Source organism: Neomonachus schauinslandi, chromosome 11 (assembly GCF_002201575.2).
Source record: "Neomonachus schauinslandi chromosome 11, ASM220157v2, whole genome shotgun sequence".
NCBI lineage: Eukaryota > Metazoa > Chordata > Mammalia > Carnivora > Phocidae > Neomonachus > Neomonachus schauinslandi.
Genome location: NC_058413.1, coordinates 101,016,365 through 101,038,057, shown reverse-complemented (window position 1 = coordinate 101,038,057; position 21,693 = coordinate 101,016,365). Strand labels below are relative to the sequence as shown.

The window sequence follows — 21,693 nt, the reverse complement described above, 5'->3', positions numbered from 1 at the left end:
TGACCTGAATAGGTCACCCAGTCTTCCAAAAACCTCCATTTCTCCATCAGTAAGGTGGGAATAAAATAGCTTCTCAAGTTATGGTGAAGATCAGTTATAATATAAGCAAAGAACCTGAAAAGTGCCCGACACATGGAACCCCCCTCCCCCGCCCCATAACTACCATAATCACTGCTAAGAGCATGGAGGACATTAGGAGAAGGAAGGGAAAAATGAAGGTGGGGGACATCGGAGGGGGAGACGAACCATGAGAGACTGTGGACTCTGAGAAGCAAACTGAGGGTTCTAGAGGGGAGGGGGGTGGGGGGATGGGTTAGCCTGGTGGTGGGTATTAAAGAGGGCACGTTCTGCATGGAGCACTGGGTGTTATGCACACACAATGAATCATGGAACACTACATCAAAAACTAATGATGTAACGTATGGTGATTAACATAACATAATAAAATAAAATAAAGATGCCAGCTGGGGCTGGAGACACCTCCCAGATGAGGCCGCCTGAGATGTCAGTTTTCCAGAAGAGCCACAGTGGCTATCCCAGGCAGGTCTGCCTTAAAAAGACAATGGGGACAGAACACTGAGATCTGTCAGGTTTCAACAGCCTTACGTGTCTTCTCTTCTACTTCCAACACTCGGTGTTGGCTAAATACTATTACTATATGTTATTAGTATTTTTGTGTAACGTAGTATTTGCTTTATATTCCAGTTGCCTCTTTTATAGAGTTTGCCAAGGAAAGGAGCCTTTCAGAGAAAGAGAAGACATAGACAGCTGAATTTCTTTGTTTTGAATTGTTCTAGATTAAAACCGGGCCACCGGTGACATAGGGCCGGCCAAGCGAACTTGCAGCCTGACAAAACCCTTCACGGGCTGTTTGTAGGGATGCACTGAGAAAATTGTGGAAAGCCGCTAGTACAGGGCCGGGCACATAGGAGGTGTTCGACAAATGGTAGTTTTTATTGTTAATGAAACGAATCTATGCAGTGTTCCCGTGTCAGGGAGGTGAGTCCCACAGCTAAGTGTGAGCAACATCCTGAAATAGGACAAGAAGCGTATTCGTTGTAAGGCTCTTCCGGGGCATCCATGTGCCCAAGCATTCCAGAATGTGCTTGGGTCCCTGGGTGCCCTGACGGCGATGGGACAGGACATTGGAGCATTGGTCCTATGCTACCTGCCACCGTGCTTGCAAAATGCGAGGTTGACCTCCTGACCCGCATCATCCTTAGGGGTGTTCAGGCTGGTCAAGAGTGAACACCCTGTCCTATCATCGGTTTTTATTTGTATTATTTTGCACCAAAGGTAGTGACTCCCTGAAGCTCTTCCCCTTAGCCGGTCTCACCAGCGTTTTCGTCTAAACTCTCCCGGTGTCTTGTGTCCTTCCTGCCGGTTTCTCCCAGAAGCTCTCCTCCGAGTGGAAACCAGAGATCCGGCTCCCGTCTGGCAGTGACCACGTCATGCTCAAGTCCCTGGACTGGAATGCTGAGTATGAGGTCTACGTGGTGGCTGAGAACCAGCAGGGCAAGTCCAAGGCGGCTCATTTTGTGTTCAGGACCTCGGCCCAGCCCACGGCCATCCCAGGTATGACCGCCTCTGCTTTCTGTGAGTTTCCCGCTTCGAATTAATGCACAGTGCTGCACCTCCTAATGTGCCTGAACAGCCCCTGACAACTTGCTTGCTTCCAGCCATCCTCATGATTGGTTGCCCATGCAAAGCTTAGTTTTGCTTTGTACCTACCTGTGCAGTGGGTTGAGATGTACTGGACCCCCAGGAAGGCTTGGCCAAGCATCCTGGGGCAACGGTCCTGTGTCATTCAGCCCTGAAGGACTGATGCTAAGCCAGTCCGTGGGAGCCCTCAGATGGGAAAAACCCAGCTCCAGCCAAGCCTTGGTGGCTGGTTGAGTAAGGATCTTTTGTTGAGACCTTATCTACCCTCTGCTATTTCATACAAGGACCACCTAATTGTTTTGAAGCGCTTTCTATTTGATGCTTGCTTACTGCACAATCATGGTCCAGATCTCTTCTCTGTGGGGACCCCAAGAGAAGGAAGAGACGGTGCCCGGTTAGTTAAAAATCCTATCTTCCAAGGGCCTCTCCACTGCAACAAAGATTAAATTGAATCGCTTGAAACAGGGCGAGTGGAGAAAGGGGACGTTGACAAACCCCATCCGTGAAAGGCAGTCCAGTCTGCTGGAGACCGTGTCGGGAGCGCTTCTCCTAGGAGACGCAGACCTGTCTCTAGGGATCCAGGACCAACTCAAGTGTGGGAACAAAGGGAGAGTTCTGCTTGCTGGCCCAGCCCCCTTGCCACTGATGGTTAGTCTCCTCATTGACCAAACCTTCAGAGCAGAAAGTGATCTTCAATACCGCTCTGTGCTTTTCCAGATCAGCCAAGTGCTAGCCACAGGCAGGAGAGGGGGACATACACCATATAGCTGCAGCCTGTTGAAAGGGGGCCCCATAAACTCTGTGCTGTGTTCAAGCATGGTAGGAAGATGTTCCAGTCTCCCAGCTGCCTTGGTGTGGCCCTGTCATGGCTGTCCTGTCTCTGATGCTTGCCTGGGCGCTCTGCTCAGTTGTCACAATAGCTCCTCCCAGCAGGAGGGAGACCAGAAAGGAAGGCTTGGCCGAGCATCCTGGGGCAACGGTCCTGTGTCATTCAGCCCCGAAGGACTGATGCTAAGCCAGTCCGTGGGAGCCCTCAGATGGGAAAGGAAGGCTGCCTAGGACATGGGCCTGCGTGTGCGCGAGTCGGTTAGGGAAACAACAAAGTGAGACCGGTGTGTGGTTCCCGATGGTTGAGTGTGCATGAATGTGTGTGTCTGACAGACATGTGGGGGCCTCCAGGGAGCTGGCAGGTGGGTCTTCAACCAGAGGACACACGGCCATTGGTCCTACCCTCTGCATTGTCAGGGAGGCCCCTTAGTGCACATGGGCAGCAGTGAAGACAAGGCCCCTGGGCGTGGCTGCAAGTGTTCTCACTACTGCTTAGCACCGTGTCCAGAGGTGGCCCCCAATCCGTGCCCCTTCTCTGTGTTCTTTGGCCCATTTTTCACTGAAATCGACAGTCTGGAGTGTGTCTGGTTCTGCTCAGCCTTTATGGGACATGTAGGAGGTGGGGGAGGGACAGGCTTGAGTCACCCCTTTCCAGCGCGAGAGAGTTCCGACAGCACCTGTTGCCTGGCCTAAGCAACATAGGCAGGTTGCTTGGACACGCTGCAGTCACGTGCCGAGTGCTGCCCCCAGCATCAGCCGGTGGGGTTGGAGCAGTTGGGGACCCTGTGAGTCAGATCTAGAAATAGGAGACCTTGTCCCCCAGGGTCCTGCCCGGCAGAGATGTCAGAGTCCTTCTCATTAAGCCCGCAGGTGCCCAGGGAAGCCGGAGAGGGTTGAAGGGACGGCTCACCTCACCCACAAGGGCTCGGTGGCTCTACCACATGCATTTCAGGAGGAGATGGCTCTGAGCTTGGTTGGACTCTCCTGGCCATGGTGTTGGGACCTGTGTACAAAACCTGCGAATTTCAAGATGTGCGTTCATGGTGGGATTCTGTGGTCAGCAGGGTGGCAGGAGGTGAGGGGCGCAGACTAGTTTGTCTTGAACAGCGTGGGGGGGGCGGATTGTGGCGCCCGAGGAGGAGGAGTCCGACCTATCACTGAGATGCTCATGGTGCATCTCACCCGCTCCGCGTAGGAAGCTCTGGAGGCTAGGAGGCTGTGGATAGGCTCGTTGACTGTTCCTAAGAGGCCTGACCTTAGTCAAAGGTAACACTCTCCTAATCACACTCTTGTATTTGACTGCAGAGGCTCTGTTCTCTCCCTTGAATTTCATTTGCTCGCTGACCCCTAACCCCCGAGTTCACCCTGCTGTGCTGCTTCTGGCCTTGCTGAGCTTCGGAACTGGCCTTACGGGAATAATACCGTACTGAACTCTTCTCTAACCTTTGTCAGTTTAATTTACTAAGTTGAATTAACCTTTGATTCTTGTGTTTTCTATATTTGACCTAATTTTTTTTCTTTTTATCTATTTTTTTTTCTCTGTTTCTGTCTCTACCTTCTCTTTCCTTCTCCCCCCCTCCCCCTCCTGTGTCTGTCGTCACACATCTCACCTTGGACGTCCGTCACTGGGACATCCCCACTGCCACATTTGTTTTTAAACAACCACATTCCCTCTGGGCGCCCATTGCTTGGACCTGCAGCGACCTTGGGAGGCTGCTCTGCGTCCTACACCTTTGTCTCATTGCTTCTCTCTGCAGTGACTCTGCTTTTGCTCTGTTAGGATCTTGAACACACACACACACACACACAAAATTAAGTTTGCTTAATGCCCAGTTCCTCTGAGAATGATCAGTGCCCCTTCTGGAAGAACCTGTCAGGACCGCCACGGCCACGCCACCAAGCACTCTGTGTGGAAGAGGAAGGTTTGGTGACTGGAAAAAGCGGGACCTCCAGACATTTTACCATTCACAGGTCCGCTTGTGCTGCTTCACGAGGATGTTTGCCCCTTTCTAATGGCAGTATGAAAATATTTGGGAGCACTTTTCTTTAAACACTGTTTTTTTAAAAAGCATTATGCTAGGTTTACAGAGAAGTTTCTGCACATCTGCTACCTGTTGCATTTTATTGTTGTTCTTCCCTGAAAATGATGTAGCAGAGGAAAATGTCTAAGTACCTCCTGAAGCTTCCATCAGATTGTTCGAATCACCACGTGCTCCCCACCCCGTTCTAACCCCATGCTCCTCCTCTGCCCTTCAAAAAGTAGTTGGCTTCGCTTGCATTGACATGCCCATGGTAAGAGAGCCAGACCACTGGGATGCACCCGAGCATTTTGCTAACACGATGGGCAGAGTCAGTCACCCCGTTACCCATGCAGTGGAAGAAATTGGACTTGTTAGGCATTATCTGGGGCTGCTCAGATGTCCTGGGAGGCGCTTTGGTCCTGGTATTACAACGAGCAGCCCCAACAGGGCCAGCCTGTGATGCACCCAGTACCCGTCAGCTTTATGAGATGGGTGTCCCCGCAGTCGGAGTGATTCGGGCTGCCCAGCAGCGAGCCGCAGATCAGCACAGAGGCTCGTGTCTTGGGGGTTGTGGTCTGACAGTCTCGCATACACGTCAGTCCCCAAGTTGGAGGTATCCACCTCGAGCCAGGCACGGGTCACGCGCTCCCTCACCACACACACACACACACTCTCACCAGAGCAGAAGGATGGGGACAGGTCACTCCTGGAATGCCCAGCCCAGGGCGTCCACACACAGCAACTCGGTCAGCCTGTCTTACTTCCCAAATGCCCCAGCCCCCCATAGTGGTCGGTGGCTTTAGTGACATTTCAAAAATTCTGGTGACCACCAGCTAGTCCTCTCTGCTGTTGGGGGGTACACCCCTCCGCATGCCCAGGAGAGAGGCTCGCTAAAGTCTCGCACGGAGGCTCGGCTGGATCCTGCTCAGTACCATCTGTGCGCACTTGGGGACGGACCTTCTACTGAATAAAACCTCCCTCCCTCCATTGTGGTCACATCATTCTACATATCTCATCTCTAAACATCCCACAGAAGTTTGATTTGTTCTTTTTGTTTATTTTTTAGTTCTGTTTGTTCTTGGTTGTTGTTGTTTTTTTTTAATTAATGTTTGAAGACTAGTCTTTCCCTTTGGGAATCCCAGTGATCCCGTCTGCGGGGCAGAGCTGCCCATGTCGGTGGGCCCGTGTCCCCCAGCGCTCACCATTTAGAGGCTCATGCGCAGACACTGGAGGCCGCACTTTGCCCAGCAGCTCAGGCAGGTAGCGCCTCTCACCCCAGCCCTGTCTGCCCCCCAGCCCCACCTCAGACCTCTTCCCCTGGGGTCCCTACCCTGCCTTCACACCAGCGTAAGACAAGCAGGCGTGGTTCTTAGGCACAAGGCGGAGCATTGAGGAGAGACACGCGGTGCCTCCGGGCCTGGCATAAGAATCCCAGGTCAGTTAGCAAGAGCTCTGGGGAGGGTGAGGGAAGGAGGGATCTGTCCTCAAGCGAGTGACCTGTCACTGTCCTCCCGGCTCCTGGCGTGCTCTTGATAGCATCTTGGGCAGAAGTCCTGTGTTCACCCAAAAGGGCCCATCGTGGAGGTCTGCCCCAGCCTGGTCCCATTCCCACCCACAGGGGAGGGCCAGTGTCAGTGTTTCCGAAGGGATTCTGGAGATCTAGCCCAAAGTGTAGGGAGGCCTGACACGACCCGTCTCCCCACCCCCAGCACACCCCAGGCGAGGCAGGGCCTCAGCCAAAGCTACTTTGGGGTCAATGCCGGCAGGCCCTGGTTTGTAACAGGATGCCTTTCGAGAGACAGTGTTAGGGCACACTCACTACCCCCCGGACACCGTTCTCAGTGACGGCTGTGGCCCCCGGCCCCACCAGCGGTCCCCAAGGTAGCAGCCCTTCGAGACCCCCGCGGGAGGAAGCACTTGCCCCCTCGCTCAGCTGCCCCCGCCGCCGTGCCCCGTCCAGCGCTGCCACGCTCCACATGCCGCGGGGTTCCTCTGCTCACTTCCGAAATATTGATACGGCAGGTTTGGATCACGTTTGTTACTAATAAGAATGCTAACACTGTTGTGTAGATAATCAGCGAGGCCTTGATGAAGTTTACACCTTTGCGTTATTAAAGGAAATAACAGTCCACGTGAACTCACCAGCGTGTTTTGATTTTATTGAATAGTTGTGTGCCCTACAAAATGTCAAAAGCCCTTTCCTTCCACTTCACGTGTACCTGAACAACTCTGATTACTCCAAATTGCACCCCAAACTTGTAGCCTGCTGCTTGGAGTTCTAGCAAAGGAAATGCTTTCCTTTCCTGATGAGGAGCTATGCGCTTTGCTTAGCTGCCCTGAGAACTCTTGTGGGTCATTGCCTCCTTGGACGCTGCTGGTCTCCAGCAGGCAAGGGGAGGGGACAGTCCCTTTGCAGACCCAGGAGGTGGTCACTTTGGGGTCAGAGGCGCACTGTGGGCCACCAGACGTACAACGCTGTAGCTAGGGCTCCTGATTTCCCTGCTCCCATTAGAACCCCATAACAGAGGCTGCGCAGAGTGGCCTTGTGATAGAATGTGAGAGAAGGCTCTTGTTGGCAAATCCTATTCTGTTTATAATCACACTTAGTAGGACACTTCCTGGAAGCCCTTGAGACCAGCTGTCTCTTTAACAGCGGCTTCTGGGAAGGAGCAAGCAGACAGGTATGGGGTTATGAGTGAACCAGAGCCCCAGCTTGGTGGAAGGGGTCGCTCTGCTGCACGAAGAGCTGGTGACACAGTGACTCAGGCCCATCTAGTGTCTGTAAAATGTGAAACCCGGATTCTCATTTTGAGGCATTTAAGAAAGGTGTATGTAGGTCTCCATCTTGGGGCAGCCGGGTCCCTGTTCAGGGTCAACCCTTCCCATGCCGGGAACCACAGAAGATGGACAGCCGCACGTTCGCAGCATCACCATTGAGACCGCTCTGACCCTGGAGGTTATGGAGGCACTGCTCCCAAGAAACTCTCTTTGCGTGTGGGTCTGTGGCTGGGACTGGGACCAGGCCAGTGGCAAGGTCAGGCAAAGATAGACCCCTGGAAGGTTATGTTTCCCTTTTATAAACTGTTACCTGAGGTACGGGGGACACCCTTTGTCCTTCGGCTTTCCTGGGCTACAGCCCTGTATCATCCGCAAGAGCTAGTGGGTGTTGGCTTGACTTCAATATACTTTCCTCCATTTCCTGGTGTTTCCCTTATTTTCAGTTTTTTTGTTTTGGTTTGGTTTTTGGTTTTTTTTTTTTGTAGAAGCTATGCACACTCTAGCTTGAGGAGCGCCTTACTCCCTCTGGAAGTTGAGACTCTTAGTGGTGAACTGGGTGGCCCTTTCTCCTTCGGGGTCAGTCTGCGCTCTCTCCGTCCGTTCAGTATGCTAGGTCAAGGCCACGTGGTGAGACTGCACACCCCCTCCTCGGGCGGCGAGTCATAGAGCAGCTGTTACTCGTTGTAGGGCAGGCTCGAGGGGACCTGGAAACGGCACTCCCCCAACTCCGCTGTGTATGAGGATCACCTGGGCTGTTCCTCCAAATCCTGATCCCTGAGCCTCACCCCCAGAGATTCTGATTCCATAGAATTGGGGAGCCCCAGAGTCTAAATTTACAGCACCCCAGGAATTGTGCTGCAGGTGGACAGACATTATGCTAAAAGGTGTTTATTTTCCACATAAAAATAAAATCACAAGAATCAGTGAATAAAAACAGGGTCTACTGAGTGTTGTAGGCTTCCAAGAAAAAGTACCTTGCATGGGGTGCTGCTGGACAGCCCACTGCTGGACGGTGGGCTCTTGTGGTTGAGGGGGGCATGGAGACGCCGTCATCCCAGGCCCTGCCCCGCACGGGGACCTCTTCCAGAGCATTACGGAACCACTGCCAAGGGGTCGTCCGGCCTCTGCTCGACTGCCTCCAGCCGCAGGGGGCTTGCCTGCCAAAGCAGCTCACCCTCTGTTAGTTCTTTCTCGAGGGGAGTGGAATCTACCCCGGATCCTATAGTTTCCATCCAGTTTCCATCCAGCAGTGATACCGAACAAGACTACTTCTTCCATTTCACAGCCCACCTGTAAATCTCTGGAGGTGGCCTTCTCATCTCCAGACTCAACACCCACTCATTTTTTTTTTTTTTGACAAATGCTCTTTGAACATTTCCTATCAGTCAGGTTGTCCTAGATGCTGGGGCGACATAAGACAGAGTACCTGGTAGAACCTTCCAGAAGGGACAGCCAAATAAAAAGCATGTAAATGAAGAGAAAATGTCAGCTAGAGGTAAAAAGAAGAAAGCAGATAATGTGGTAGATAGTGGGCAGAGGTGCCTCACTAGATAAGAGATCGGGGGATGGAGGGAGAGGGCTCTATGACAAAGTGACCTTTGAGCCGAGGCCTGTGGGATGGCAAAGAGCCACCCAGGAAGTTATGGGGCTGGAGTGTTGCAGGCAAGGGGTCAGCAAGGGCCTGAGGCAGGAATGGGCTGGGTGTGCTCAGCAGGTGGCGTGAAGGCTCTGGCCTGGGCACGAGGATGGGGGGGTGGAGGGCCAGTGTCATGAGTCACAACAATCAGAAGAGTGGGACTGTCTACAGCCCGTGTAGGAGCTTCAGGCCAAGAGGAAGAGTCTGAATTTTATCTCTGCTAGAAGGGAAGACCACTTCCCTTTCTGTCTCACGTCACAGGGGTCTTTGTACCCTTCTGGCCCTTCCCCTGTGCGTGCGCGTGGTGCTGGCCTTCAGACCAAGGCAGCCCTCTGGCTGGGGCTGATGAGCCCAGAGCATAAGCTGGACAACCGCCGCCTCACACACGCGGAGCCACTTGGCGGTGGTTTGTCATCCTCTTTAGAGAGAGCATTTGTCCCCTAAAACCGTATTTATGTGTATACTCAGAAGGTACAGTTTGTACCACTGAGCCCGAAAACACAAACACTGTCCCCTCAGGCAAATACTTCTGGCTCCTTCTTGGGGAAGCAGGCACTCAGCACCTGCGGAGCACTGACGTCAGCAGCGGCTTCCGGCCCCGTGTCTCGGGCTCGAGAGAAAGCCTAAGGCTGCTATCCCCTCCCTGCTCGGGGAAGCAGCTCTAGGACTCTGAAGATCAGGAAGGCTTGCATGCCTCTGTGCTTATTGGGGTGGAATGTGTAAGGACCTGCGAGAGAAGAATGGATGATTTATTCTGCTTCCGTGAGCTGCTAGGGAAAAGACCCGCTCTAGCGGACCTCGGGGGCTGGCCGGCCGTTTCCTGCCGCCGAAGTCCGGAGATGGCGTGGCCAGAGCTGGGTCCTCTGGGTTCAGAGCCCTTGGTCCATCTTGATGCCTTCCTGGGTGTAGCCTAGGGTTTTCAGTGTGGGTTGGATGGGACCAGCCAGCGAGCCTAAGGAGAAAAGGCTGGGAAGCAAGACCAAGGTCCCAAAGAAGCCACAAATATTCGAGAATTTGAGAATCTTCTCCAACTAAGGCCCATCTGTGCCACGGGTACCACGAATTAGGCTGCGAGCAAGCAGTCATCTCTGGCGTGCTGGGCTGCTGGTTCGTACCCTGAATTAAACTTTGAAACAAAGACCAGTGGGGTAGGATCACTGCTGAAGAAGCCCCATGGAGCCTGAGCAGGAACCGCTGGGCAGACAGACGAGTGCCCCCAGGAACACAGACTGCGTGGAAAAGAAGAACGTGGCCCGTCTGTAGCACCTGTCACCTTGGACTACACGTTCCTCTGTTATGTGGTGTGATACATGGCTGGCAGCCCAGCGGGCCTGGCCTGGTGCACAGCAAAGGCCCAGTGAGACCACATAGTGTTGGCCACAGTGACTGCCTCTAGTGGGAGGACCGGGGGTGATCCCAGCGGGTCCCGCCGGCACAGGAAGCCTCAGACAAGGTCCAGGGGGTGGGGTGGGGCTGCCAGTCTGGTACTCCACCCTTCCAGAAGAAAAATGAAGCAGACGTGCTCATGTTTCATTCTGAGGTCATGGTCTCCACACTGACTTGTGGGCAGAGCCCTGCTGGCTCCTGGCTTCCCAGAGCATAACCACGTGTCTCCCAGACACTGAAGGGACTCACCAGTCAGGGGGCCACCTCAGCCAACTCACAGCTATCACAAGGGGGCCTAGGGAGCTGAGCCTGGGGCCCTTCTGTGAGACCATCAATCCCCCGGGGCCCAGGGGGTCTGTAGATGGACAACAGGGGAGAAGGACACAGAGGCCGAGTCATTCAGAGTGAGCCCAGCCAGAACGGGAGTGCTGGGTACTGCTGGGTACTGCTCGGATGTGAGAATGTGGGTCTGTCTGTCGTGGGCACGGAGGGTATTTGCCCTGAGTGTGAGTGTGCCTGTCCGTGTGGACCTGCATCTCTGGGTGAGTCTGCTGGGTTTCCTGAAGTCTGGTCCAAGTGTGCCTGAGCTCCCAGATGGTGAGTATACCCAAATTTTTCACCTTGCATACCGGGGCTGGGCAGACCTCCATGTCTCCAGAGTAAATGGGCTTCATTCAGCTCCCTGGGTGCAGTGACGGATAAACCATGTCCATCATCCAGTGTTGGGATCCTCTGGAGCTGGTCCTAAAGAGGAGAGGAAGTGGGGTAGCATTCTGGGCATACCATTGTGCCTGATGTCAGCACAAGCCCACAGGAAGCCCTGGGAACCCCCTGCTGCCCAGTTGGGACCCTGCCCCTGACCACTCCCAGGAGCCACAGTCCAGCCCGAAACCAGTGACCATCTCCTGCCTGCCTGCTGCCGGGCTCACGGGGAGATCAGCTAAGGATGGGTCGGGGGGAGGCTCAGAGACTGAGCACCAGGATGGAGACAAAGCTCCCAGTCCCCACCTGCATCCTGACTTGTGGGTGCCTCATGCCCTTGTCCGCTGGTCTGTGAGACACGGCTGCCGTCCACCCCTCAAAGATATAAAGAGACTCTGCCGTCTCAACACCGGGGTATAGAGAGGCCCCACGGAAGGTGACCCTCTTGACACAAATGCCATGACTATGTCCTGTAGGCTCTCCCCCGCCCCAGGGTCTGTCGCTCTGCACAGGGCGCAGGAGTCTGCAAGGCAGTGTAGTAACTGCTGGCCATCTTTCTCCCTCCTTCCCACTCAAGCCAACGGCAGCCCTACATCAGGCCTGAGCACCGGGGCCATCGTGGGCATCCTCATTGTCATCTTCGTCCTGCTCCTGGTGGTGGTGGACATCACCTGCTACTTCCTGAACAAATGTGGCCTGCTCATGTGCATCGCCGTCAACCTGTGTGGGAAGGCCGGGCCCGGAGCCAAGGGCAAGGACATGGAGGAGGGCAAAGCCGCCTTCTCGTGAGTACAGACCCACTTGCCACTGCTGGGGTCTGGGCTCTGCCCCGGGTTGGGGGGGGCGGGGGGCCAGCAACGGAGCCACATCTCATTGGAGAAATGTTTCTCAGAGCACAGCCTTTGGGGGTACGTGTTTGCAAAGCCAACGCTTGGGCCCAACCTCACATCTAACATATTAGAATTTCAGAGAAGTTTGAAAATCCCTGCATAAATGAAAATGAGGGGAATTTTCAGAGCTGAACCGGAGGGAACCTGCCATAGCATTTGAGAGACCTACTTGCCTTGCTGTCATTCATTCATGTATTCATTTACTCATTCATTCATTCACTCATACATCTCCCAGGAAATATGTATTGAGCAGCTACTATGGAGCAAAGCACTACTCCCGGCCCGACGTTACACCCACGCACAGAACAGGTAAAACTCCCTGTCCTTTCGGAGCTGAAGCTCCAGATGCTGTCCCCTCCAGCATCTCTGGAGAAACAGATCCTGAGCCAGTTAGCAGGAGCCTTCACAGACTCAAGGCAAGAAGGGACAGAGCGAGGGGTGAGCTGTTAGCCCCACCATGTGTCGGGCTCTGGACGGAAACACGGATTACCTGAGCACTTCTCTGTGCCAGGCACTGTGCTGAGCACGTACACTCATTATCTCAGGTAACGTGAAACAGCTCAGCAAGGCAGAGACTTATTTACCCCATTTTACAGACGAGGAGATGGAAGCAAGGGTGAGCAAGTCAGGTGCTCAGGGTCACATAGCACGAGTGGGAACCGAGGCTCAGGCACTTGGGCCTGGCTTGAGCTGCACCCCCCCCACCCCTGCCAACTTTGGGCCGGGCCCAGGTGCCGCGAGCTGTAGCTGGCTTCTCCAGGAGCCCCCTCTCCGCCCCAGCAGCCCAGGATTGAACCAGCTGCTCTCTCCACAGGAAAGATGAGTCCAAGGAGCCCATCGTGGAGGTGCGGACTGAGGAGGAGCGGACCCCAAACCACGATGGAGGGAAACACACGGAGCCCAATGAGACCACACCGCTGACAGAGCCCGAGTACGTGGGCGGGGAGGGGCCGTACCTCGTCAGCAGAGCCCCACACCCACCTCGTCACCCTACCCACACCTCCCATGCCTCCCACCCACCACTCCCAGCCAAGCAAGCAGGCTAGATTCTGGAGCCCTTGGCCAGAAATGCCTGACCCCCCCTCTCTCCCTAGAGAGAAGGCATTCTGGGTTCTGTTAAGGGCCTGTAGGTGCTCGGAAAGGGCTCCTGGGATGAGTGGGACCTCTAGACCCCATTCCCGAGTCACACACACATCCTGGAAACAGCCGAAGGGGGCAAAGCTTCATTGAGAGAGGCTGAGCTTTGAGAGGCTCCGCGGGTTCTGCTCAGGATTTTCAAGAACTCTAGGGCTTTCTGCGTTCTTCCCAGAAGGGTGAGAGAAGGTGAGGGGCTGTGAAGCTCCCCCACCCTCCTGTTCTCAAAGGCCTGGGGGACCCTCCGTCAGGAACCAGGCCCAGCTGAGCCTGTGACGACTGCTGGCTGTCCTGAGTGCTCTGGGTTTGAAGGGAGTGGAGTTGAATGGCAGCACGAAATCTCGGGCTGGGAGCCCACGTGGCTCCTCGGGGCCGTTTGGAGCACTCGTTGCCTTCCTCCTGACCTTCCCCATCGCTGCCTGTGGAGTCTGTTCTCGGGGGGCCTAGGACACCGGCAAGCGGCGGATGCCGGACTGAAGCCTGCCCCTCCTGAGTTGGGGTGCAGGCGGGGCTCGGGAAGGCCCCGACAGGGCTGTAGCGAAAGGCAGCCTAGCGCAGAGAGCCGGGGGGGCATCGGCGGGGAGGAAGGGCCCGCAGGTCCCTTTAGACGGCCGCCTGCTCTGTGTCCTGTCTCCTCTTCTGCCCGCCTGGGCCTGTGCTTCCTCCCGCAGTCCTCGTCTCTCTGTGGGCCTCTGTCTGTGCCTCTGCGTCCCTGCCCGCCCTGCCCGCGCCCCCCTCCTCCGCTGCAGCCCTTCCGCTGCTTCTCCGTCTCGTCTGAGCTTCACTGTCTGTTCTCTTCTACTTCCTGTCCTCCCCGCAGGCTGCCTGCCGACACCACAGCCACTGTCGAGGACATGCTGCCTTCTGTCACCACCGTCACCGCTAACTCTGACACTGTCACCGAAACCTTTGCCACTGCTCAGAACAGCCCCACCAGTGAGACCACCACCCTGACCTCCAGTATTGCCCCCCCGGCCACGGCCACACCCGACTCAAACTCTGTGCCCGCCGGCCAGGCCACCCCTTCCAAGGGGCCCGGCGTCGCCACCTCCTCCCCACCCCCCGCTTCAGCCCCCAAGGTCGCCCCTCTCGTTGACCTGAGTGACACCCCAAGCTCAGCCCCTGCTGCCAGCAGTCTGTCTTCTAGTGTCCTGGCTAACCAGGGGGCTGTGCTCAGCCCGAGCGCCCCCGCCAGCATGGGGGAGGCCTCCAAGGCCCCTCCGGCCAGCAAGCCGGCCCCCGCGCCAGGCCCCGCCACGGCAGCAGCGGCCCCCCCTGCCTCGGAGGCCCCCCAGGCCAAGCAGGAGGCTCCCAGCACCAAAGGCCCGGACCCCGAGCCCACCCAGCCCGGCGCCGCGAAGAGCCCGACCGAGGCAGCCACGGGCCTCACTAGCCCGAAGAGCGAGGCTGCCTCCGTCAGCACCACAAACCCTGCCCAGGGCGAGGACTTTAAAATGGACGAAGGGAACTTCAAGACCCCAGATATTGACCTTGCAAAGGATGTTTTTGCAGCCCTGGGCTCTCCTGCTCCCGCCGCTGGGGCCAGTGGCCAAGCCCCTGAGCTTGCTCCTTCCACTGCAGACAGCTCTGTTCCGCCTGCACCAGCAAAGACCGAGTACGGCCTCTCTCTGTCTGCTGTGGTCGGGTTGTGTCCCGTGGTGGTGTGCGTTAGTGCTGTGCTGTGTCCTGTTTGTGAGACGTGTCTTCAGCCTAATCCCGGCTTCTCTGCGGGAACTGTCAAGCGAGGGGCTGGGATGAGGCGGAGAGAGAGGAGGGGGGCAGGCAGGCAGGGCCCAGGCAGCAGCCGCCTGCTCACTAATTAGGCCATGTTAATTATGTCTTATCCTTATCATCCTAGCAGTGGCTTCTCTTTTCCCTGGGGGGAGCGGGGGAGGACTTGCCGTCGGGCCACTGATGAGCATAGCTTGGGAAGCGAGCTAAGGAGACCAAGGTGCCCTTATCAGCCACCCCGGGGCCCACAGACAGAGTGTTAGCCAGGGCCAGGCTGAGTCCACCCCCGAACGGCACTGCGGGAAGAAAAGAGGCAGGCCCCAAGGCCCATGTGGGAAGAGGATGTGGTCCAGAAGGCCCTGTCCCACTCCAGCCCGGATGCCCACAAACCCCCCACGACCACCAGCTACTCTTGCGTCTCCTGGGAATGTCTGGGAAGACTCAGAGCTCACAGGCACCGAATGACTGCTGGGTCTCCAAGTTCAAGGGAAGGTCCTTAAGCTTAAAGATGTCTTAACCATGATGCCAAAATGCAGCTGGAGCTGGGGTCTGAGGCTACTTGCCCCTGTGTGTCCTTAGACCAGACTTTCGCTCCTGGGACTGAATAAGGCAGAGTCAGACCTAGGTTTTTATAGAGGCTCCTGTCCCCCAGATGAGCGGTCGTGCTGCCCTCAGCCGAAATGGGACCCTCCCCGGGAGCCCTGAATCTGAAAAAGTAGGACTCCGCTAGTCCTGCCCACTCAGCAGCCCCCCGACTCCTCCCCACCCCGTCCCCACCTGTAGCGTGACAGCCCTCTCTAGCCTCTCATGCCGTGGAACACTGCCTCAGTAGCAAAGAGCGTTTTCCCACCCTAAACACGGAGCGCAGGGTGTGCTGGGAGTGAGGACAGGCAAGAGCAAGGCGGTTTGCAGACGGACCCCTGGAGTGGGTACTGGGGAACCCAGCACAGCATCATCGTTTATACCAAGCTGAGCGGGTGCTACTGCAGTGGGTGGGTGGTTGGTCGGGGTGAGGAGAAGGCCGCCTCTGCTGCCCCCTTCCGCTGCCCCAGGGAAGGACCGGACCCCTGGGCCCCCGGCAGTGGGTGAGGGCCGGAACGGGGAAGGTCTCGTTCCTCTGATTCAGCAGCTCTCCACTCGGGTGCTTTTAAAAGTCATCGTGCCCTGACCAATTAAATCAGGATTCCTGGGGCGCTGGCCCAGGAATCGGTGATTTTTGGAGCCCCCAGGTGATTCCAGCATGCAGCCAAGGGTGGAGACCATTGCTCTGAGCTGGAGCCCCGGTGGAAGGGTGAGTTACTGCGATTGTGGTCTCAGTGCTGTTTTCCCAATTCTCTGCAGGAAGGGCCCAGTAGAAGCAAAGTCGGAGTGCCAGGAGACAGAAACGAAGTCAGCGCCAGCCGAAGTCAAGACGGTCCCCAACGACGCCACACAAACAAAGGAGAACGAGAGCAAAGCATGATGGGTGACAAGAAACAAGCAGATCAAAGTAAAAAGTGACACCACAGCTTCACCAGAGCATTCCCAATATCTCACACATGCACACACACGCACACACACACATCTCATTCCTCTAGTGTCTTTTGCCTTTAAAAAAAAAAAAACTAAACAGATAAACATGGGATCTCCTTTTTGTAGGTTTATAGAAAGGGTTCCTTCGCTACGCGCACTCACTTGTAAGAAAATGAGACAAAAAGGTTAAACCCACAGCCAAACTAGGACACTCTGTTCCCTGAAACCATTTAAAGAATCAAACAAAAGGACCCCAAATTAAGAATCTAGGAAGCTCAAAAAAAAAAAAAAAAAAAAAAATCTAGGTTCAGGAAGACCGCACTTGGTGTTGCCCAATTGGCACAGACCAGTTTCAGAGAAATACTTCCAGGCACTAAGACTAACGAATGAACAAAGTCCAAGTTTATTTTTATACTTTGAGTCGAGTTTGAACTCTGTAAAGCCCCATAAATAAGTTATAATTTCTGTTCACTTTGTATTTGTTAAGTATGCAAAGTGTGTCCCCCTTGCTAGCTGAATTCAATTCCCACGTAGACTCTTGTTTTGTAGGAAGAATGCCAAATTGCAGCTTCTGGGGGTAGATCTCAGTTTGCAATATTCTGCTTTCTTTTTCTCTCCTTTTCTTTCTCATTCTTTTTTTTTCCCCTCCTTTCTGCCAACTTTGTTTTCCAATGTTTACAAGTTGACAAATGTTTGACTTTGGTTGTGTTTAAACGTCCATGTAAAATAGCTGCCTTTTTTTTTTTTTTTTTTTTGGAGTTACAAATACTGCCTAGAGGCGGGTAGGGTCGTCACAGGCTTGCTTTCGCACAGGCCAACTTTACAAAATATGATTGTTTACAGTGGCTCTCCCCACCCCCACCCCACCCTCTTTCTGATTTGAAATTTTTGCCTGTGTGCAACTCAGGTGAAAATCCATCTCGTTCTGGAGTGGTTTTGCTTTTTTTTTTTTTTTTTTTTTGGTTCTCAGTTCTTTTTGTATTTCCTTGGGGGTTAGACCACTTTCTGATTAGCCACCACCTGCCTGTATCTGTGAAAAAGGATCTGCCCCCGCCCCGCAGGCGTCCACAGCCTTCGTTTTGAAGGACTCCTTAGGCTTTGTTGAATGAAGCAGAGAAGATTGTATAGTTGGGGCTGGTCTCGGTGAACACACATTTTTACCCCAAACATCCCCTTTTTGTAGAAAGCCAAATAAAATATATACATACAATTTCTTTTTGAGCCCAGAATCTAGATTTGAGCGGAAGAGCACTTGTGCTTCAGGGAATTAGTGTCTTTTTTTGGAAATCTGTTGAAGTAAAGTAACATCGGCCTTCTGTTCACTTAGGCAGCATTTATAGAAACAAAAGAGAAAAAAAAAAACCAACCTGCTGTCTGGAGTCATAAACACAACTTTCCTGGATTGGAAACCAAGTGGGGGGGAAAATACAGAAACTTTAAGGGGGATGGGAGGGGGGAGAAGGGAAAAGCCAGCCCTTTGTATAGAAATTTTGCTTTTTTTTCTCATTCTACTTTAGAAACTGCAAGCTTGTGCACTGTGGATGCGTGAATATTTTAGTGTGAAACGTGTTTTTGTCATAGTATTGAAATAAAACTTCAACATAGTTTGGTTGTGGAAGGTATAGCAGCTAGTTCAGAAAAAAAAATATTCAGGAAACAAACATAACTCTTAAAAGGAATTGAAGCCTTTAAACAAAGAAAACGAAATAAAAGTGATGATGATGATGACGACGACGATAAGGCTAAGGAAACAGAAAGTCAGCCCTCCGGCATGCGTTCCTTTCCCAAGGTACAAAACAGCAAGAGGTTAGGGTGGCGAGACTGCCCCCGAGTCCGTTCCGCGGGCCACACTCCCCCACGTTCTGACGCTTCTGCAGTCTGATCAGTGGCGACACGCTAAGATTATAATTTCAAACTGTGAAAAATAATGGTCTTGTCATTTGCTAAATGTGGGGTCATTTTGCATTTTCTCAGCTCCTGGGGATGGAAATGGAGGATCCAGTGTACCCAGCTCTGACCCCTTTGATTCTGGGGTCTTTGCACAAATGTCTGGTTCAGATTCACAGCCCCTCAGGCACGAGGAACGTGCAGACAGTTCTTTGAGCACACAGCAGAATGGGAGCTCCTGGGTGTCTGAGACAGGGGGACCCGGCAGGCCCATCCCACTGCTGGGCTGTCCGTGGAAGCAGTTGCTCATCTTCTGATGTTGATGGCGCTGACTACCTAAGCCAAGCCCACGCTCTCCCTCATCGAGACTGTGCATCTCACGCCAAGTGGTTGTGGCCAGGCACGACAACTTGGGTTCTGATGGTTCGGAAGAGAAAGAGGAATAGCCGACCCTCAAGTAACCTGGCCCGGGGCAGCTGATGCCCCCCCCACCCACCCAGAACCCTGGCTCCGCCATTAATTGGCACCCAAGACTCTGCCCACCTTTTGGTCTGCCTCTCTCTCATTATACATAGATTTGTCTCTGCACGCATGAGCTTTCCTTTCTTTAAAAAAAAAAAAAAAAAAAAATTTTTTAATTAAAAAAAAAGCAAAAACAAAACAAAACAAACAAAAACCACCAGAGCAATGCTTTCTCTAAAATCAAAGAGAGAGTCACTTTATTTTCAAGATGTTCTATCTTTTATGTTAAGAGATAAAAGCTTATAGTTTTCCTTTTTTAATTTTTTGAAGGCGGGATCAACTCTACCAGTTTCCAATGTGTATGTGTCTATATGTGTATGTGCCATACATATGTATTCACATAACTAGCGGCAGGGCCACGTTCTGCGGGAGGGGGCACTCCCGGGGCCGTGCTTGGGGGCTCTGAGTCCTGGGGGGCCGTGGTGTACGTACTGCAGCTTCTGAAGTGGGACTGTTTTCACACTTTTCTATGGAGCCCTTCTGCGTCCCAGGCTGTCACTCGAGGCTGTCTGTCTGGATGGTGGTTTTCAGACCTCCATGAACATCCCTACCCAGCATTCCGTACTTCGGGGGCCTTCTCTCTTGTTATAAACTTTTTACCGAGTGAAACATCGATACCACCTTTGTTTCCATTCTCACTGGTGTAAATACTGAGTACTAACTGAGAATTTTGACTTTGCATTCTGTCAGAATACTTGTGTTCAATAAAAATTGAAAGAAAAAAGAGCCATTATGGTCAAACTGGGATTTATTTCGACTCGGTGCGAGTCTGCCACGTGAATCATATGTGGAAATGCCAATGGTTTTGTTTTGACCTTGTGAACAAGGTCAGTTAAACCCAGTGTCTTGAGTTCACGTTGCCTGAAGGATGGTTTTCCAATGTTCCCCCCTCAGGTTGATAGAGGAATCCTCATTTTAGAATGGCCAACCATCAGATTCAGAAAGATTTCATTCAAATCCTGGTTCTGCCACTTCCTTGTTCACTCTGGAAGAGTTCCTTAATCTCCCTAAGACTCAGTTTCCTCTTTTGACAAACAGGAGATACCAAACTCATAGAGCTAAGGCACTGGCTAATGAGGGAAGCAATGTATATGAAAGCAGAGTATAGGACTGTCTTGCACATAGTAGGTGCTCAACAAATGGGAGGTAATGCTGGTGGCACCCCAGGGGTGTGAAAGCATCAAAGCCAGTTGGAATAACAATCTAAACTTGAGCTCCAAGGTTTCAACATGGAGGTAGGCGCATGAGGCTTATTCCAGAATAATGATGTCTCTCCTTCTTTCTTTGCCGTACTGCTCAGCCCTTGGAGTTAAAGTCTCTGAGCTAGGCAGAGTGAAGAAAACTTCACCCAACTCGGAATTCTCTTGCATGCGCTGCTGTCCAGCTGTGTTGGGAAGAGCCGAGAGTTGAAATTACCTACTAAACTGTGGAATTGGAAGTCCCTGGAGCAGAACAGGTCCCAGGGCCAGCGCTAGGGTGAGGCAGGTGAGTGAGACTGCTAGGGAGCAAGATGTAAGGAGGCCCTGTCTCAGGGCCAGTCCTGCACCTGCATGCGTCTGAGGCACCTCCTCCTTTTGTGTCCTACATGCCCCTCTCCAGCCCCAGCTTGGGGCGGTGCCTCCCTCTGGAGTGGTGTCTGCATCCATTCCCAGGAGTTGGCCCTTCATTGGCCCTAGAGCCTGTTTTAAAGACCCAGAGCCACATGTGTCTATGTGATTTCCTGGGCCACCAACGTCCAGCTGCATATGGCAAGGTAAGGAGCCATCAACAAAAACTTAAACATCCTGAAATGATGACCCTCTCTAATGACACATGTGGGCTCACTTTCAGAGCCTTCCTCCTTCAGGCTAGCCTCCTCAGAAGTCCGCTCAGTAAGTATTCACAGAGTGCCTCCGAGCTGCTCAGGATACAGCCGTGGACGTTAGTTTATGTGTGGGGTGCAGCAGACAAGAAGCACGTGAGTTCCTAGTCTGTTGAGTGTCAGCTGGGCTACTGACCAGTATTCCAGTTCTCCCTTCCCTCCTTCCAGGCACATGATGGGTTTGTACTTCTCTGGTCACATAAAGTAGGCGTGGCTGTGTCAATGGAATATGAGCAGGGCAGTGTGTGTCACTTCTCGGCAGAGCCTTGGTGGCCCTCTTCCCTCGCCACAGCAACCAGCAAAGCTGCAGGCGGTGGAAAGGCCACCACCTGGGCCCAGAGTGAGGGGTGTGCACAGATGGCCCATGATGGACATGGAGCATGCGAGAGGGATAACCCCAGTGACGATCTCTGGTGAATGTTTAATAACTGACCTTCCAAGGGCAGAAGACGAGGGGATGCATATACATACAATGTGTGTGTTTATTATAAACTTTATTGAGACAAAGAATGCAGTTTACAAACGATGTACCATACTCTGTATTGAAATTCCATGTATCCCTATGATACAGAATGCTTTGGTACATTTTTGCTGCACTCTTGTCTAGAATCAACCTGTGGTTACAATTAATGAGTGAGTAGAGTTCCAACAAGAACATCGGTTGATACATTCGTGGGTGCCAACAGATCAGATGGAAGTGGAGCACCAGAGATCCATGTGTTGGACCTTCACTCGCTCATGGGTGGTGTGAGTACCCTCCGCTGACTTGGGTGTGAGTTTCCAATACAAGAATATGGCCTCAATGTTTTGTGCTAGCCACAGTGGGATGGCTGCACACAGGGCACACTTGTAAGCTTAATCTACATCATAAATACTTCCGCATCACTCACAAGTCTAGACAAACACCAAAACAAACAGACAAACCAACAACAACTTATTTGTGGCATTGGCTGCTTTCAGGGGTGTATAAATATTCCCCGCATGGCTGATTTCAGCATGTCCTCGCTGACCAAGGGCTTAGGGAGAGATGCACATCATCATATAGCATATTTCCCCTGTAAGGATAAAAGAGACCTAAAGATCCTCAAGCTCAGAGAAAATAGCCATATGGAGCAATAATAACAATAAGCTATCGATATACAT

General features: G+C 53.1%; 1 protein-coding gene across 4 annotated transcripts in view; it reads left to right on the top strand.

The window, feature by feature from the left end:
• Positions 1-16,510, top strand: part of NCAM1 (neural cell adhesion molecule 1) — a 297,885-nt gene extending 281,375 nt beyond the window's left edge. For 2 of the 4 annotated variants that reach the window (XM_021696578.1, XM_021696577.1), the window contains 4 exons: positions 1,395-1,575; positions 11,591-11,798; positions 12,718-12,834; positions 16,110-16,264. In XM_021696578.1, coding sequence (XP_021552253.1) covers positions 1,395-1,575; positions 11,591-11,798; positions 12,718-12,834; positions 16,110-16,230 — 627 coding nt within the window. In that variant the 3' untranslated portion in view covers positions 16,231-16,264. Of the gene's footprint in view, positions 1-1,394; positions 1,576-4,190; positions 4,286-11,590; positions 11,799-12,717; positions 12,835-16,109 lie in introns of those variants that run through there. The other 2 variants (XM_021696579.2, XM_021696580.1) reach the window with 2 other exon arrangements.
• The last annotated feature ends 5,183 nt before the right edge of the window (positions 16,511-21,693 follow it).